Source organism: Zeugodacus cucurbitae, chromosome 6 (genome assembly GCF_028554725.1).
Source record: "Zeugodacus cucurbitae isolate PBARC_wt_2022May chromosome 6, idZeuCucr1.2, whole genome shotgun sequence".
In the NCBI taxonomy this organism is placed as follows: domain Eukaryota; kingdom Metazoa; phylum Arthropoda; class Insecta; order Diptera; family Tephritidae; genus Zeugodacus; species Zeugodacus cucurbitae.
In genome coordinates, this window is record NC_071671.1 from 36,803,213 (window position 1) to 36,820,628 (window position 17,416).

Sequence of the window (17,416 nt, forward strand, 5' to 3'; positions counted from 1 at the left end):
GTCCAATTATGCCAACAGGCTCTGCCTAGATAAAAACTCAATCATTTGACGGCACAACTCCGTTCCAGGTTTTTAAGCTGAAAAGGCGTCTACTGCAAATAATTGGAATGCTGAAAATAAAGTCGATGCAATATTCGTGGCATTAAAAGGGCCTGCGGCAGAAATCTTATTAACCATTCCCAATTGCGAATCGAGCAGTTATGAAACGGTGACGGGTGTACTTGAAAGACGGTATGGTATTGAGCACAGAAAGCAGATCTTCCAGATCGAGTTAGTAAATCGTCAACAGAAAGCCAATGAGTTGGCTCATGCACATATGTAAATAGAACATAAAAATTCAGTGCTTCGTTAATGGAATACGAGAAGAGACTACGCGCTATGCTGCGTTAGCATGTTCAAAATTGACATTTGCAGAAACCGTCTCCTATGCTCTATGGCACGAAACTGCATCTGCATAATAGCATCTTATATAGATAATAATAACATCTTATATAGATTGTTGTGATAGATGGACGACATGTCTCCAGTGTTTTTGATGTGCGTACGCTTCGTGGTCCCAACATCGACTCGGACCACTATCTTGTAGCAGCCTCTGTGTAGAAAAGCGCACACGTCAACAAACACAAGGAAGGTTCGACATCGAGAAGCTGCAATCACAACCGATAGCCGAACGATTTTCTACTCGACTTGCACTCCTGCTCTCAGAGAGCACTGATCAGCATCTCGGTATAAGGGAGCTGTGGGACGGCATATCAAACTCCTTACGTACAGCTGCAACCGAAACCATTGGTTTTCGGAAATGTCAAAAAAACAGCTGGTATGACGAGGATTGTCGTCTCGCAGTGGAGAGAAAACAGACTGCCTACCTCGCAATGTTGCGATCGACCGCAACACGAGCGGGATGGGAAAGATACCGAGAGCTGAAGAGGGAAGCGAGACGCATTTGCAGACAAAAAAAGAAAGAGGCCGAAATGCGTGAGTATGAAGAGCTTGACAAGCTGGCCGACAGGGGTAATGCTCGAAAATTTTACGAAAAGATCCGGCGACTAACTGAAGGTTTCAAGACCGGAGCGCACTCCTGTAGGACCCCCAGAGGTGATCTAGTTATTGATGACCAGAGTATACTGAGTTTGTGGAGGGAACACTTCTCCAGCCTGCTGAATGGCAGTGAAAGTACAACACCAGGAGATGGCGAACCCGATTCCCCAATCGACGACGATGGAGCAGATGTTCCATTGCCCGATCGTGAAGAAATTCGAATAGCAATTACCCGCTTGAAGAACAATAAGGCGGCGGGTGCAGATGGATTACCGGCCGAGCTATTCAAATACGGCGGCGAAGAGCTGATAAGGTGCTTGCATCAGCTTCTTTGCAGAATATGGTCGGAAGAAAGCATGTCTGACGATTGGAATCTCAGTGTACTCTGCCCAATACACAAAAAGGGAGACCCCACAATTTGCGCCAATTACCGTGGGATTAGCCTCCTCAACATCGCGTATAAGGTTCTGTCGAGCGTATTGTGTGAAAGACTAAAACCCACCGTCAACAAACTGATTGGACCTTATCAGTGTGGCTTTAGACCTGGAAAATCTACAACAGACCAGATATTCACCATGCGCCAAATTTTGGAGAAGACCCGTGAAAATAGGATCGACACACACCATCTCTTTGTCGACTTTAAAGCTGTTTTCGACAGCACGAAAAGGAGCTGCCTTTATGCCGCGATGTCTGAATTTGGTATCCCCGCAAAACTAATACGGCTGTGTAAGCTGACGTTGAGCAACACCAAAAGCTCCGTCAGGATCGGGAAGGACCTCTCCGAGCCGTTCGATACCAAACGAGGTTTCAGACAAGGTGACGCGCTATCGTGTGACTTCGTTAACCTGATGCTGGAAAAAATAGTTCGAGCCGCAGAGCTAAACAGAGAAGGTATAATATTCTATAAGAGTGTACAGCTACTGGCGTACGCCGATGATATTGATATCATTGGTAACAACATCCGCGCCGTTAGTTCTGCTTTTTTCCGCCTGGATAAGAAAGCGTAGCGAATGGGTCTGGAGGTGAACGAGGACAAGACGAAATATCTCCTGTCGTCAAACAAACAGTCAGCGCATTCGCGTCTTGGCTCCCACGTCACTGTTGACAGTCATAACTTTGAAGTTGTAGATAATTTCGTCTACCTGGGAACCAGCATTAACACCAATAACAATGTCAGCCTGGAAATCCAACGCAGAATCACTCTTGCCAACAGGTGCTACTATGGACTAAGTAGGCAATAGAAAAGTAAAGTCCTCTCTCGACGAACAAAAACCAAACTCTACAAGTCTCTCATCATTCCCGTCCTACTTTACGGTGCAGAAGCGTGGACGATGTCTACATCCGATGAGACGGCACTAGGAGTTTTCGAGAGAAAGGTTTTGCGGAAGATTTATGGTCCCATAAGAATTGGCAACGGCGAATACCGCAGACGATGGAACGATGAACGATGTGTTATTCGACGACATAGGCATAGTCCAGCGAATAAAAAAACAGCGGCTACGCTGGCTAGGTCATGTTGTCCGAATGGATGAAAGTGCTCCAGCTCTGAAAGTATTCGATGCAGTACCCGCTGGTGGAAGCAGAGGAAGAGGGAGACCTCCACTCCGATGGAAGGACCAGGTGGAGAGGGACCTGGCTTCGCTTGGAATAACCAATTGGCGCCAAACTGCCAGAAGGAGGGATGCGTGGCGCGCTGTTTTGGACTCGGCTATAACCGCGTAAGCGGTGTCTACGCCAGTCAAGAAGAAGATATAGATGGATAAACTATTGGAGAAATATACCGAAAAACGTAAGAAAAATTAAGACGTGGTTAAATGCTTAAACTTCGAAAAAACGGTCTTATTGCACGTAACTATTATATTAAATCTTACCAGTAAGATAATCTAGCCAGCGTGTCGATTGACAATGCTTTGTAAACGATCTACTATATAAGGGCTGCCAAAGGGTCAGGGCGACTCAATTTTAATTAAACAGTAGCCACAGAACTGTAAATAAATAGTAAGTAAAAAGTTGTAAACTCGAATAACAAGTAATAAGATGTAAAGTTGTTTTAATTAGAAATAAAGAGAAGTGTATAAACATTAAATTGTGATTTTTATTTGTCAATCCAATCAAAATAGAATAGGATTAAACCTATGGAAATCTTTTGAAAAGCCGTTACAATATGATACACAACTCTTTGATTCGAAATGAGCTCTCAATATGGGCAATATTTGTAACGTTTGACGAAAGAATCAACATGGCATTTTCAAATTTGTTTTATTTTCCTTGTTTCAATTTCAACGATAAGGTATACAGAAACCCTTATCGATATATCATATGAGAAGTGATTTCAAAAGGGGATATTTACTTTTTTATTTCTGTTTAATCTAAAAGTACATTTACATATATGTTAAGTAAGACGCGTTCAGGTTCGGTTTCCAAATAGCACTCAAGCTCTGGTTGCCCAGAGCTCCTTTATTTATAGAATATTCTTAGCCTAATTCATGTATGTGACACACACACATAGGATCTTAATCTTAAATGTTCTCAACGGCGACAGCATAACATAACAGTTTCTTATCTGTTTGTTAATCAATTCTGATCCTCTACAATAAGAAGTGCATTATTTGTATTGTACTACAATCTACTCTACTCTATTCAATATACTCGAACATGTGTTTCTAGTGTTAATAGAAATGGGTAATTGATAAATACATATCTCTGCTTAAAAGTACAACGTATATGTTGGCGATAATGCACATAAATATTCATAATTTGATATCTGTATATGTATGGTTTACAAAAATATCCTATCGACAACTATAGCCGTTAAGAACTGTTCAGAAATCTGAACATATTGCCCGCGTTGAAATGTTTACATTTCAAAATAATTGAAGGACCTATACATTTGGGCATTTTCGTTACATTTATGTGTAGAAAATTGGCATGTCGAACTCGTAATTGTTTTTCTGATACATGTTATTATTTTCATTTTACTATCTTTAATACATTTAAATGTAATTTTAATTAACTAGTATTACTAGTAATTAATTTCTAAAGATATTTTCTCCTACCGGATATACGTGCCTTGTTTTTTAAATGCCGTTTTATAAATGCGTCGGAGGATTGCTGTGATGACAACTCAATTCAGCAATTAACAGGATTAGGTTCGTAGTATTCATCGCCTAGTGTTCTATATGATGCCATTCTAAGTCCAATGGAAACCCCAAACGGCAGTTGGTCTCGGCATCTCGGAATCCTTTTAATTTATGGTTAGTTCCTGGTACTTCGAAAAAAATTAGGGAGCTCTTTAATCTGTGAGCCAAAAGTTTTACGATTTCTGTTTTTAAAATACAATTGGTATCTAATTTTATGACACCTTGTTTATCCAACGTGATAGTTTGCTCCCTACCATTGCAGCTTGTTTTGGCATCTGTCTTTGATGACATTGAAAATATTCATGCGCAACTGCATAATATTGACTTCGTAGATTACGTGGTATGCCTGTTTCATTTGTTAGTAATGAGGTCTCTTGCATATGCCCTATATTAAAGATAGGATGCACTTGTAGACATATTGTCATTATTACCATTCATTGACATCGGTACAACATCTCATCGTTCATGTTTCAAAAAATGGTTTTGTTTTTTATTGAAAATAATGTGACGATTTGTGTACTAAGTTTGGTGGCTGCTTCAATAAATAAATCAAAACGTTCATTGCCTTAAAATTATTCCAATAGACTTCCTTTTGACGTTTTAGTACGCCTAAGATAACGTCATCTACTGCAGATTGGTTTCGAAGTAAGTCTAGAATGTAATGTTCACTCTGTTTAGCGTTCACTATTTTTTATGTTAGAACCTCTGCGTGCTCTTCATCCATTAGTCAAAGCATGGAATAGTTTAATGACCCTATAAAGGGTAATATGACCTGGTCTTCCTTTGCATCCTCCACCCCGTGAACGCGATGATATCATGCAGGTGCTAGGTCATTGCGTATACTTTAGCTTTTCAGGTGTGGTTATGACTAAATCCCACGCTGATTTAGTCATCCCAACAAATCATCAAGAAAATCTCCAAGACTATTCTTAAAATATTATACATTTAACATTTTACACAATATAAAACTATAAGAAAACTTATTATATAAGCATACAGTTTTTGTTATACTCTCGCAACAAAGTTGGTAGCAACATAGTTGCAAGAGAGTATTATAGTTTTGTTCACATAACGGTTGTTTGTAACACCCAAAACTAAACGAATTAGATATATGGTTATTCATACCAAAGTGATCAGGGTGAAGAGTGGAGTTCAAATCCGAATGTCTGTCTGTCCGTCCGTCCGTCCGTCTGTGCAAGCTATAACTTGAGTAAAAATTAAGATATCTTAATGAAACTTGGCACACTTATTTCTTGGCACCATAGGAAGGTTGCTTTCGAATCGGACCACTGCCACGCCCACAAAATGGCGAAATAAAATTTGGTATGAAGGATCGCACTATGAAGGGGTGTATTTGGATGTAATTTTTTTGGGGAGGCCCCAAAAACCATATCTCAGGAACTACTCGACCGATTTCAATGAAACTTGGTTTGTAGTAGAGTCCTTACATCCCAATGATATGTTGTGAAAATAGGCCAAATCGCTTCACAACCACGTCTACTTCCTATATACCAGAACTTCGAAGACGATCTGAATCGTTTACTTTACAATATATAAAGTAAGCACTAGTGAAGATATCGGTGCAGAACTTTGCACAAATACTATGTTTATAGTGTGGCAGCCCCATTCTAAAAATCGCCGAAATCGGACCATAGGTTTTTAAGGCCCCATATATCGAACATGAGGACCTCGGTGCTTCTAACCTAATATTAGGGTTTCCAACTTTCAATGGACTTTATATAACATATATAACGAATATGTGGGTCAAATTGTGTATTATATAAAATTAATTAAGTTAAATAAATAAATTGCGAGAGTAATAAATGTTCGGTTACACCCGAACTTAGCCCTTCCTTATTTGTTTTTAATTAGATTTGACCGCCTTATCGTATTATTTTTAATTAGATTTTATTTGATTGGAAAAGTACAAACATTGTGTATCGCTCTTTTCGATGTGCCATTGTTTGTCTTTACGTCTACCATTATACTTTTGCCACCACTGTATTTGTTTTATTTTTATTTTTTAATACCACTGTGCCAGTTTTAATGTTTGTGTTGGATTGTACAAACTGGCACTATTCGGTACAGATATCTGTAGAAATCCGGGATAGTGCTGTAACCAATTCTATACCATTGTGAATCTGTGAAAAATAAATGGTACATTTAAAATTAAAATTTTCAGTATATGAATATTTTTTCTTCCCCTGTGGAATATGGATTCATTTACCCAAATTTTTTTTATGTGTGTAAACGTATTATACATGTTTTCTAAATCTAAATTTGTTTGCTGATTTGGGTTAAAATGAATTACTGAATTAAAAAAATTTTGTATTTTTAATATGCTGCATCGTAAACTACTCAAATTTGGTACTTGTGCTATCTAGTTTTTTCCTTTAATTTATTAACATTTCTTATTTCCATTATTTTACCAAATTTTTTATATTCATTCATAAATTTTTTATATTGTACTCGGATTAGTTCATTATATTTATTTTTTTACTCTAAAGAAAGAGATCTTCTTTTTGGTTGTAAAGAAGAATCTCATATGCTCATATTTTTATTAGAGAACACCTACAGTGAATTTATCGTCTGCGCAAGGTTTTGAATTATTATGAAGATCGTTTTTATGTAACTTTTTTTGCTTTATTTTATTCACACATCTTTTTGCAAGTAATTCTGCTTTACCAACCTTTTTTGGTTGATTATTAAATCTTTCAAATAAATAAGTTAAAGCACCATAGTGTGCTAATTTGGAGCTTATGTTGATTGACTGTTCTGCAATTTATTTCTTTTCATTTTCAGTTTATCTGCTTTCAATAAGTCAAAAAATATTTCCGCTCTTGTGAGTCAATTATTCCTGGAATTCCAATTGAAGGATCGGCCAATTCTATACCTACCGGAATTTTTGGAAACCTTGTGTGCTGTGTGGTTACATGAGACACAATCCTTTGTACCACAACGGTGTCTAAATTTGTCTCAAATGGGTGAATAATTGATTCCAATTTAAGATTAATAATTTCTGTTTTTTTCAACACCTTCAATAGTCATAGACTCTTTTCTGGAGGGGAGTATTAGTTTATTTTTTAGTTCTTTTTGGTAATCAGATGAACTTGAGACCCGCTATCTAATAAAGTACAATCCTTTATAATTCTTCCATCACGACCTTTTATACCAACCATTGCTGTTATTAACAGGACGTATTTAAAATCTTTCTTTAAACTCTTATTTTTCTTCTTCTTAATTATCATGCTTTTTGTTTTAGAGCATTTATCTTTGTCTTTGTGAAGCCATATATGATAGTTTCCTTGACATGTCAGACAATTTTCGCTTTTGCAATCTTTTATATTATGCCCTGTTTTAAGACATTTGTACATACTTTATTTTTCATTGCTGTATCCCATTTCTCTTGAGTGGAAAGAGCTTTAAATTTATAACAATAAAATATATTATGTAAAGTATTACATCCCAGTATGCATTTAAATACTTCATTTTGAAATTCTGGGAATGTTTTTGAAACTTGTGCTGCTTCTAGTACGTTTCCTTCATAATTAATAAACAATTGCAATGTATTTAGAGTCAGAATTTCCTTAGGATTTTTAAGGGAATTTTTATACCGAAGTCTTAAATTGTTGTAAAATTTTTGTACAAACGTATAGCATTATAATGCTTGTAACAAATTTTCAGAAGATAAACTGAGACTTTCCAACGTTTGTGTACTTTCAGAAATTATTTCTTGAAAATTTCGTACACTTAAAGCAAAGAACGTATAATAATAAGAAGAAGCAAATGTTAACTCGAAAGCCCTTTTTCGGCGATCCTAGCGAATTGGCTAGAATCGATATTACCAGTCTTAAGAAATTTATAACGGATTCCAAGCGGTTTGCTGAATCTTAAAGGTCTTTGATCCACAGGGAGTTTTATTGGTACCACAATGGACAGCGCCAGGCTGTCTAAGTGAGATCTTCTGTCTTTGCAGAGATCTGCCTACAAACCTAACCTAACCTAAATGTTAACTCGCAACTTTTTGAGTGCGAAATTATAAGGGAACATCGAAAACTCGCCACTTCGAAAGAAAAAAGTACACCGCAGCATAAGGGAACTGGGAATCACAATACATGCAGTAGAAAACCTTTGTTTTGTTTACATTATTTTTCATCCTTTTTGCTACAATTGTGGTAATTAAGGTGTTTTGCTAGAATTTAATCTTCACAACAATTTTGAAGTCTGATGAACAGCACTAAATAAATATTACATAATATTCTTTTCATTATTATTGTGATTATTTTAAATTCGCCCCTATTACCGTTGTCGTTATCGTTTTAAAACGACTTAAGAACGCCTATTTGGCATTCCTATTGGCGTTAACGACATTTATCGAAAATAAATTGAGATTCCCCAATTTGAAACGACTATAGAAACGACATAGAAACAGTCGTTTTTTGTCGTTGCTATAATTGTGAGCGACATAGAAACGACGCGGTTGTTTGAAGGAATATTTGAAGTGAAGATGAAATCGGAAACAGTTTGAAATTTTAATTTCTGAAATGGAAAAATATCCTGGATATGCCAAGGACTTTAGAAAAGGGATAAATCCTTTAAATTTCGATTTTTTGGGAGGGATATTTTTTTCTCAAAAAAAAAAAAATAAATAAATAAATCCATTCCACAGCCATCTAGCGTCGGAAATTGTTGGCATTAATAAAATTGCATTTTTATATCTAAGAATATATTTAAGATATGAAAGATCTTAAAATTCAAAACGAAGAAAAAATAGTACTCTAACAAGAGGAGGTGTTAATAAACAGATACCCATGTCTCATTTGGCTAGACCATTAGTTAGAGTAGTTGGATTAGCCAGAAGCAAGGAGCATGAGACGCTGGAAGTATAACATATTTATATTTATTATTTTTTAAAAATCAAATAAAGATGGAAGACTAACATTGTTGTACGTAAGTACAATAATTACAGTGATAACGTTGTTTAGAGTAAATATAGAATAGCATAAAATCCATTAAGGACTGTTTTAAAAATGTGTCTCGTTACATAAGAAAGAAATTTTTATATGGGAAAAGAGCTCCTTAAAGTATACTATATAAAATATGTAGACAAATTTCGATAACTTTTCTTAGGCGTTACGATATACTTCAAGAATACCAATTTAGGAACGAAACGACTATTAAAACGACAACGACAACGGGAATAGGGCCGATTATTTCGCTTTTTTTTTCAATGTTATTGTAGAATTAAATGTTATTTATATATTATATTATATATCTTATATAAGACAACTATATATACGGCCCTTTCCCGTTGTCGTTGTCGTTTTAATAGTCGTTTCTAAGTCGTCGTTTCGTTCCTAAATTAGTATTATTGAAGTATATCGTAACGCCTAAGATAAGTTATCGAAATTTGTCTACATATTTTATATAGTACACTTTAAGGCGCTCTTTTCCCATATAAAAATTTCTTTCTTATGTAACGAGACAAATTTTTAAAGCAGTCCTTAATGGATTTTATGCTATTCTCTATTTACTCTAAACAACGTTATCACTGTAATTATTGTACTTACGTACAACAATGTTAGTCTTCCATCTTTATTTGATTTTTTAAAAGAAGTGGTGGTGACATCTGCGTCCTCCTAACTTTCTTCTAAAATATGTTATACTTCCAGCGGCTCATGCTCCTTGCTTCTGGCTAATCCGACTACTCTACCTAGTGGTCCAGCCAAAGGAGACATGGGTATGTGTTTATTAACTCCTCGTCTTGTTGGAGTACTATTTTTTTCGTTTTGAATTTTTAGACCTTTCATATCTTAAATATACTCTTAGATATAAAAATGCAATTTTATTAATGCCAACAATTTCCGACGCGAGAAAGCGGTGGAATGGATTTAGTTTTTTTTTTTTTAGAAAAAAAATATCCCACCCAAGAAATCGAAATTTAAAGGATTTATCCCTTTTCTAAAGTCCTTGGCATATGCAGGATATTTTTCCATTTCAGAAATTAAAATTTCAAACTGTTTCCGATTTCATCTTCACTTCAAATATTCCTTCAAACAACCGCGTCGTTTCTATGTCGCTCACAATTATAGCAACGACAAAAAACGACTGTTTCTATAGTCGTTTCAAATTGACGAATCTCAATTTATTTTCGATAAATGTCGTTAACGCCAACAGGAATGCCAAATAGGCGTTCTTAAGTCGTTTTAAAACGATAACGACAACGGGAATAGGGGCGATAGTATTTGATATTTTATAACTAGTCTTAAAAATTTATTACTCAATATATACAGCACTGTGTTTTACCAAGATGGATGCTATCTTACCATCGAGAATTCCCCACGAAAAAGGTTTTCTACTGCATGTACTGTTGAAACGACAACGGAAATAGGCCCGATTATTTTTACTTTTTTAGTTTGATGTGTTTTAAAACCGTGGTTTTTAGTTTTTTTAAACTATATTTATTTTTTTAATATTTATTTTATGACAATTAAATTACTCTACAGACACTTAAAGGTCAAAATCTAACAAAAAATAACATTAACTACGTAACTAGCTGTGGCCACAACTCAAACAAGTGTCGGTCACATCTTATCAAAATGGTATTATAAGATATAGCTTACACTGAAATTTCGGCGTTTCGTTGTTTGTAGAAGAGGGGGCGACGAGGAAAGGAGAAGCGCGCCGACAACACGTTTTGTGTTCTTGTTCCTTACAGTTCGCTGATAATTCGGCGTTCCTTATCATTTTGAAAATCTTCACATATTTAGGTGCTTAATAACATCTAACACCATTTCAAATCATGTTATGAATATGAACTTCTGGTTTTGATCACCATAAAAGAGGTTAGAATGGATTTCAGTACACTATATTTGTTGTAATATAAAAACTTATCTTCTGGAATGATATTTATTGCAGCTCCAATCTTCCTTCATATTAAAATATATTTACCAATAAAAATAGAAAACACTTAAATCCCACACTATAAAACACTAAAAAAAATTTACAAAATAAAAAAATTATAATTGAACAGAAAATTTATCATATTCTAATTTTGTTGTTGTTAAATGCTTTATCAACTCTTTAATTTTTGATAATTAAATAAAATTATATTACTGTTCTTCAAACAGCCAGCTTTTTCCATTTGTCCATTAAATCTAGTATTTGTATCTATATATAGCAACGCCGGCTACACCAATTAAAATTGATCCCATTAAATACCCTATAAGTTTAAGCTGCAAATAAAAAATAATATAAAAGGTATTATAAGTATGCATAATAAATTAGGAAGATAACAATTGCAAATAGTATACTCGGCACAACCTTAGTAATTTATCTACAAAAATATTGCTTCATTTCGATTTCACTTTCCCCACAATAATAATCATAGATCACCCTCGTTTTTTGATTTGAAATGAGAACATTTCAAAACATAAGCAATAATATATGTTATTTCCATATCCATGACATAGATATATGAGTGAAATGAATGAATGTCACTACAATGGTAATAGGCCCTGTGGTATATCTTTCCTATTCGAAACTCCATAACGTAATTTATCAGATGAAATCTCTACCAACAATCTGTTTACGATATACTTATTGCATACCTTTGAACTTTCAATGTTTTGTTGTTTCTGCGGTTGTTTATGCTTCTGCTCAAGCTTTTTAGCTTGGCCCAGCATTTTTTGATACATTTCTTTTTCGTTGTGTTCTTCTCTGCGTGCTTTGATGATCAGTTTTGCTAGGTCCTGTATAATATAATTTACTCAGCTGATTTACAAAATTATTAAAAAAAGTATTATCACAAACCTGCTGAATTGCTTTACTATCTGGTTCAAATGTAGCAGCCTTTTGTAATAAATTAATAGCACCTTTCGTATCTCCTTTTCCTTCAAGAATCTATAGCAGCAGTTGCATTTTAATTATTTATTTTGTAATAAGAAATGCATATCGTTTTATACTTACTCGTCCCTTTCGGTACAAAGCCTTCGAATTGTTCGGCTGGCATCGTAATACGTTCTCAACTGATTTCAAAGCAGCATCTAACGCAGATATTTTTATTTGAGCCATTGCCAGGTTATTGTACACAATCAATCTATCCTCGAGCAATGTTTGCAAATCACTATTAGAAAACTTATATATGAAAAGTTAAAATAGTAAACTTAGTTATAGTAATATTTACAAGTTTGCACTTACTTCTAAATCTTCCTTATCGAACGTTGCATCAGGATCACCATCGCGATCATCCAAGTATTCTAACGCACGCCTATACAACTGAATAGCCGTATTGTATTCATTACGGTTATACCAGAAGTTTGCGCGTTCCTTTTTGCGTGTTCTATATGCATATGTATATAATATATTAATATAAATAATTCAGTAAGGTGTTGATTTAACACTAACCCATATTTCCTGCGTACTTCAAAGGATTTTAAATCCGAAAAATCCTCACTTTTACAATCTAGTAAATGTACTTCATATGTAAGCTGTAGAAATTTAGAAATAAATTGTGATTTTACGAAAAATATATAAATATTAATTTAAAATAATTTTTGCCGATTTAATTGGATAAATTTCACCGAATGTAAACAAGGAATCACAAATTTCACTAAGCTGATTTTTTTCTTATCTCCGTATATCGATAGTAAGTCTATATATGGTATATAATTTTTCTTACTGTTGAATCTGCAGGGACGTTTGCGCTGTCATCTTTTTCATTTTTTAAACCTAGACTGCCGTAAGCAAACCTTGAATCGACACTAACTTCTGCAACTTCACCAATGTTCATTAAGGGAATGACCATGTCAAGTCCTTGCACAACCTAAGTATTAATATATAAATATATAAAATAACAAAAAAAAAAACAAAAAAACACAAAAAATAAATCCAGATACCTCGAAATCTCCAACGTGCATTTGGTAATTTTCCATTTTTTCGACAACGATTCCATTAGCCAGTCGACCGGTAAATGTAACTGTTACCAGATCTCCTCTTGCTGGGCGATTACTTGTTTGTGACTGTTTTATAACACGTTTAACTAACTGGCCATTCCCTAACACATCACAAGGCTCTTCATCTCCAATAGAAACACCAACTTCGCTTCCTTCACTTTTAATATTCTCGTGTTGAGGTTTTCCATCCTTCGTCTCAACTTGTACATTATTTTTTACTTCTTCTTTGACGTTCGATTCTTCTACTTGTGAGGATTTAGTTTCTAATTCGTTTATATTGGAAAGGTCTTCAAATGAACTATTACTTGATTTTTCGGTGTCCATCGTATAAGACGCACTTTAAATTAGGTTTATACTGAAAAGGACAAAGGATAGATAGAAAAATATTTTCGTGCGAACCCAACGTCTTTATAACTACAGTAAATAACTTCGAAATTTTTTAACATATTATTATCATAACCCATATTCTAATGTGCAAAATATTTAAAAAGCATGAACTTACCAAGAGAATATATTGACAAACTAAATTAATTTATAGAAATTTTAATTTTCCTTTTGTCAGCACACAAAATTCAGCATACAGCTGGTCAGCAATATGTCACTTTTACCATAGTAAAGATGTATCGATTTCACGGAACTCGATAGATTATAAACATAACTTGTAAAGTTATAGTTACATTAAAAGCGAAAACGTATGCGTTTATTTCATACGTATATATAATAACAGCTATAACTTACACTTGCTAGAAAGTGAACATACACGATACACATGTGTGTTCGACCTTCATTTTATGCGCGTTCTTCAATGAATAAGCATGGAAGAGATCAAGCGTATAATGGGAGAAACTTTAGTATAGTATCCCCCGATTTCAGGGTTGATATCTGTCAACATTGTTATTGTGCATATAAACAAAATTGTGTGAAAATTAAATAGCTTATTTAAAGCAAATATTAAACTAAATGATATAAAATAAATATTTGGAAACAATATAGTGAAGTGTTAGTGTATAATGAATTAAACGTTAACTAATAATCGAAATATCGCCACATAAAATTTGTTAAATTTTCAACTTAAAATGCAAATATCTCGAAAACTATAAGTCTCTCGCAACTATTATATATATTCGTAATCTGGAGATCGTCCTCTTTCCAACCATACCCATTTCATCCCTGAAATCGGGGGATACTATACTAAAGCCGACCCGGATAATATAATAACACTTCTTATAACAAATTTAGTATAATAGCAATTTTATGTATTAAAATCGAAAATGTTTGTGAACATGGATTGGTATGCGCACAAGACCATACACGAGTAAATCGTTTCGACATTCAAATCCATTTTACGCGCGCTTCAATGAACAAACATGGGAGAGCGAATTATGTAATTACACTTCTTGTAATTTCGATGAGAATTTCACTTTCCATGTATTTATCAATATGTAGACAATATATTATTTGAACATTTATTTTTTTTTTCTAAAAATTAACTTATTTTTTGTCTTGAGTGCACACAGCGCCATACATAACAAACTTATGTGTCCGCACAAGATACTAGTCACCTCTACATGCCCAACGGACGAAACTAATCAAACACCCCTCTCCCTTTGGTCCAACCCTGTCGAAAGAGCACGTTTCTTGGACCTACCGTTAGATGACCACTAGTCTAGCAAGTCTTATACCTTCCTCTTCAGTAGGCCAGGATAATCGTTAATCGAACAAATACCGATCGAACACCAGCGCTCAAAATTTAAATGTACAATTTAAATGTACAGTTGAATTTATTTTTATTTATACGGTAGGTTATGCAAATGAAAATTTTATAACATGTAAAAGCATATACAGGCATAATACAACAGGAACACACAATTTCCTTATGATTGAATGAAAACAAAGTAATAAATGCATAGCGACAAAAAAATTTGTAATTTAGTCGGCACTTCTGACAGCTTAATGAAATGTGAGTATTCATGTTGAAAGTAGAAATTTCGATTTTAGAGGCCAATTTCGAAAAACGGAAAATATCCTTTGTAAAAACGTATGATTAAAATCCCGGAAAAAATTCATTTGGTCCAATACTCAGAAAAAAGTGGTTTTTGCCGTATAGTGTAATGAACCTTAAATACGTAGATATATATGAGCTGTATTCATTTGGTTTTTGCCGTATAGTGTAATGAACCTTAAATATGTAGATATATATGAGCTGTATTCATTTGGTCACTTCTATGCTCGCTTTTTTGGGCGCTACTATCATGTCAAAAATGTTTGATGTGATTTTAGATTCGCCAGCAGGTGTACAGCTTGTAGAAGATTGTATCCTCTCTATTTAGCTCTGCAGTTCGTATTATTTTTTCCTGCAATATATTGAAGAAGTCACACGATAGTGAGTCACCATATTGATTTGGTATCGATCGGCTCGGAGAGGTCCTTCTCGATCCTGACGGAACTTTTGGTGTTGCTCGACGTCAGTTTACACAGCCGTATTGGGGTTACCAAATTCAGACATAGCGGCTTAGAGGCAGCTCCTTTTCGTGCTATCGAAGGCAGCTTTAAAATCGATGAAAATGTGGTGTGCATCGAGACCCGAGAGACTTTTCCAAGATTTGCCATATGGTGTATATCTGATCCATGGTGAATTTTCCAGGTCTAAAGCCACAATGTTAAGGTCTGAGGTCGCCGCCTCTCTTGGTGTGCACTTTCACTGCCATTCAGCAAGCGGGAGAAGTGTGCCTTGACATCCACTACCAGATTACGTCCTTGGTACCTACGTTATAATTGTGTTAGTGCTTCAAAATTTTGTTTTACATATTTAGACCATACCCAATGGTTAAAATGACTCAAAGGACAACTTATTGTCAAAAAGGACATTATAAATATAACAACATAAATATATATTATACCAATACATGTTCCCCAAAAAAATTACATCCAAATATGCCCCTTCCTAGTGCGATCCTTTATTCCAAATTTGACTGTTATAACTTTATTTATGGCTTAGTTATGACTCTTTATGTGTTTTTGGTTTTCGCCATTTTGTGGGGGTGGCAGCGGACCGATTCTGCTCATTTTCGAAAGCAACCCTCTCATAGTCCCAAGCAACATGTGTTCAAAGTTTCATTAAGATATCTCAATTTTTACTCAAGGTACAGCTTGCACGGACTGACGGACGGACAGACGGACAGACATCAGGATTTCAACTCCACTCGTCATCCTGATAATTTATATATATATAACCCCATATCTAACTCTTTTATTTCTTGGTGACACAAACAACCGTTATGTGAACAAAATTATAATACTCTGTGCAACAGGTTGCGAGAGTATAAAAAATATTACAACAACAACAGTAACCATGAGGAAGTGAGAAAAGTGTTGAATCTTCCCCAGTCCTCGTCCTATGTAGCCACAAAAGCCACAGCTATATGCCAATAGCATCACTTTCTATTGAAAATTAGCTATAGTAGATGTTACCAAGCCAATGGAATACTGGAACGGTGTTTTTTTTTTGTGACTAGACTAAGACAACGGAGACAATGACGTATTAGGCGTGTTTTATTTGACCAGCAAATTAAGCTATTAGCTTATTTTGTATGGAAGACTTAGCCAACATAATTATGTTGGCTTGTCATAAGCTATCATAGCTTGTATATTGAACTAGAGTTCAACATCGTTTTTTTTTCATTCGCGTTTTTTTTCATCGTTCATCGTTTTTTTCATTCGCAAAAGTTGGGTTTTTCCAAAAAAATGTAGTTGGCAATAGCGAGAAACCTAATTTTGACAGATAGTAAAGTAAAAAAACCATAATTTTAAATTCTATCGAACTTTATCCATATTTATTTAGACCATCCCGTATCTAATAATGATTGTAGATTCCTTAAAAGCTCAGAATATTATAGAAAAGCGGTAAGCAAAAGGAAATTTGATTTATAAATTCAACTTTTTTTTTCAAATAAATTACATTTCAGCTGAGAGTTCGGGCCCGCATTGCCAACACAATTCATTTTTAAGCGAAGATATGAAATAAGCTAAATGCGTTTTATTTGTCCATGATTTAGCTATTAGCTTGTGGTGGTCAAATAAAACACGCCTATTATTACGATGGACCAAGAAAAGTTTGGCGGAAACAGACTTCAGTCCTCCGTTGGCCTATTATGATTATCTATAGCGAATTTGATACATTTTTTAATTTTAATGACAGATAGCTGTGGCTTTTTCCTGGCTACATGAGGGGCGTACCGGGGAAGATTCAATACTGTTCTCACTGCCCCATGGTTATTGTTGTTG

At 34.8% G+C, this 17,416-nt stretch overlaps 1 protein-coding gene across 2 annotated transcripts; it reads right to left on the reverse strand.

Annotated features, from left to right (window-relative positions):
* Positions 1-11,068: 11,068 nt before the first annotated feature.
* Positions 11,069-13,794, reverse strand: LOC105219146 (peptidyl-prolyl cis-trans isomerase FKBP8). 2 transcript variants are annotated; one of them, XM_054235170.1, is made up of 10 exons: positions 13,635-13,794; positions 13,076-13,487; positions 12,859-13,002; positions 12,585-12,667; positions 12,378-12,519; positions 12,147-12,314; positions 11,991-12,080; positions 11,789-11,929; positions 11,295-11,413; positions 11,069-11,170 (listed from the first exon to the last, which is right to left on the reverse strand). In XM_054235170.1, exons 2-9 carry the CDS (start codon positions 13,454-13,456, stop codon positions 11,336-11,338), a joined length of 1,227 nt encoding a protein of 408 aa, XP_054091145.1. In that variant the 5' UTR covers positions 13,457-13,487; positions 13,635-13,794; the 3' UTR covers positions 11,069-11,170; positions 11,295-11,335. The 2 variants fall into 2 exon arrangements, with proteins under 2 accessions (XP_054091145.1, XP_011193416.1); XM_011195114.3 differs by having other exon boundaries at positions 11,105-11,413.
* Positions 13,795-17,416: the final 3,622 nt, after the last annotated feature.

Coding starts and splice junctions, on each gene's coding strand:
- LOC105219146 (XM_054235170.1), bottom strand. CDS start 13,456: ATGGACACCGAAAAATCAAGTAATAGTTCATTTGAAGACCTTTCCAAT. Junction 12,520..12,584: donor GAAGTACGCAGGAAATATGG/GTTAGTGTTAAA, acceptor ATATGCATATAG/AACACGCAAAAAGGAACGCG. Junction 11,414..11,788: donor AAAACATTGAAAGTTCAAAG/GTATGCAATAAG, acceptor TTTTATTTGCAG/CTTAAACTTATAGGGTATTT.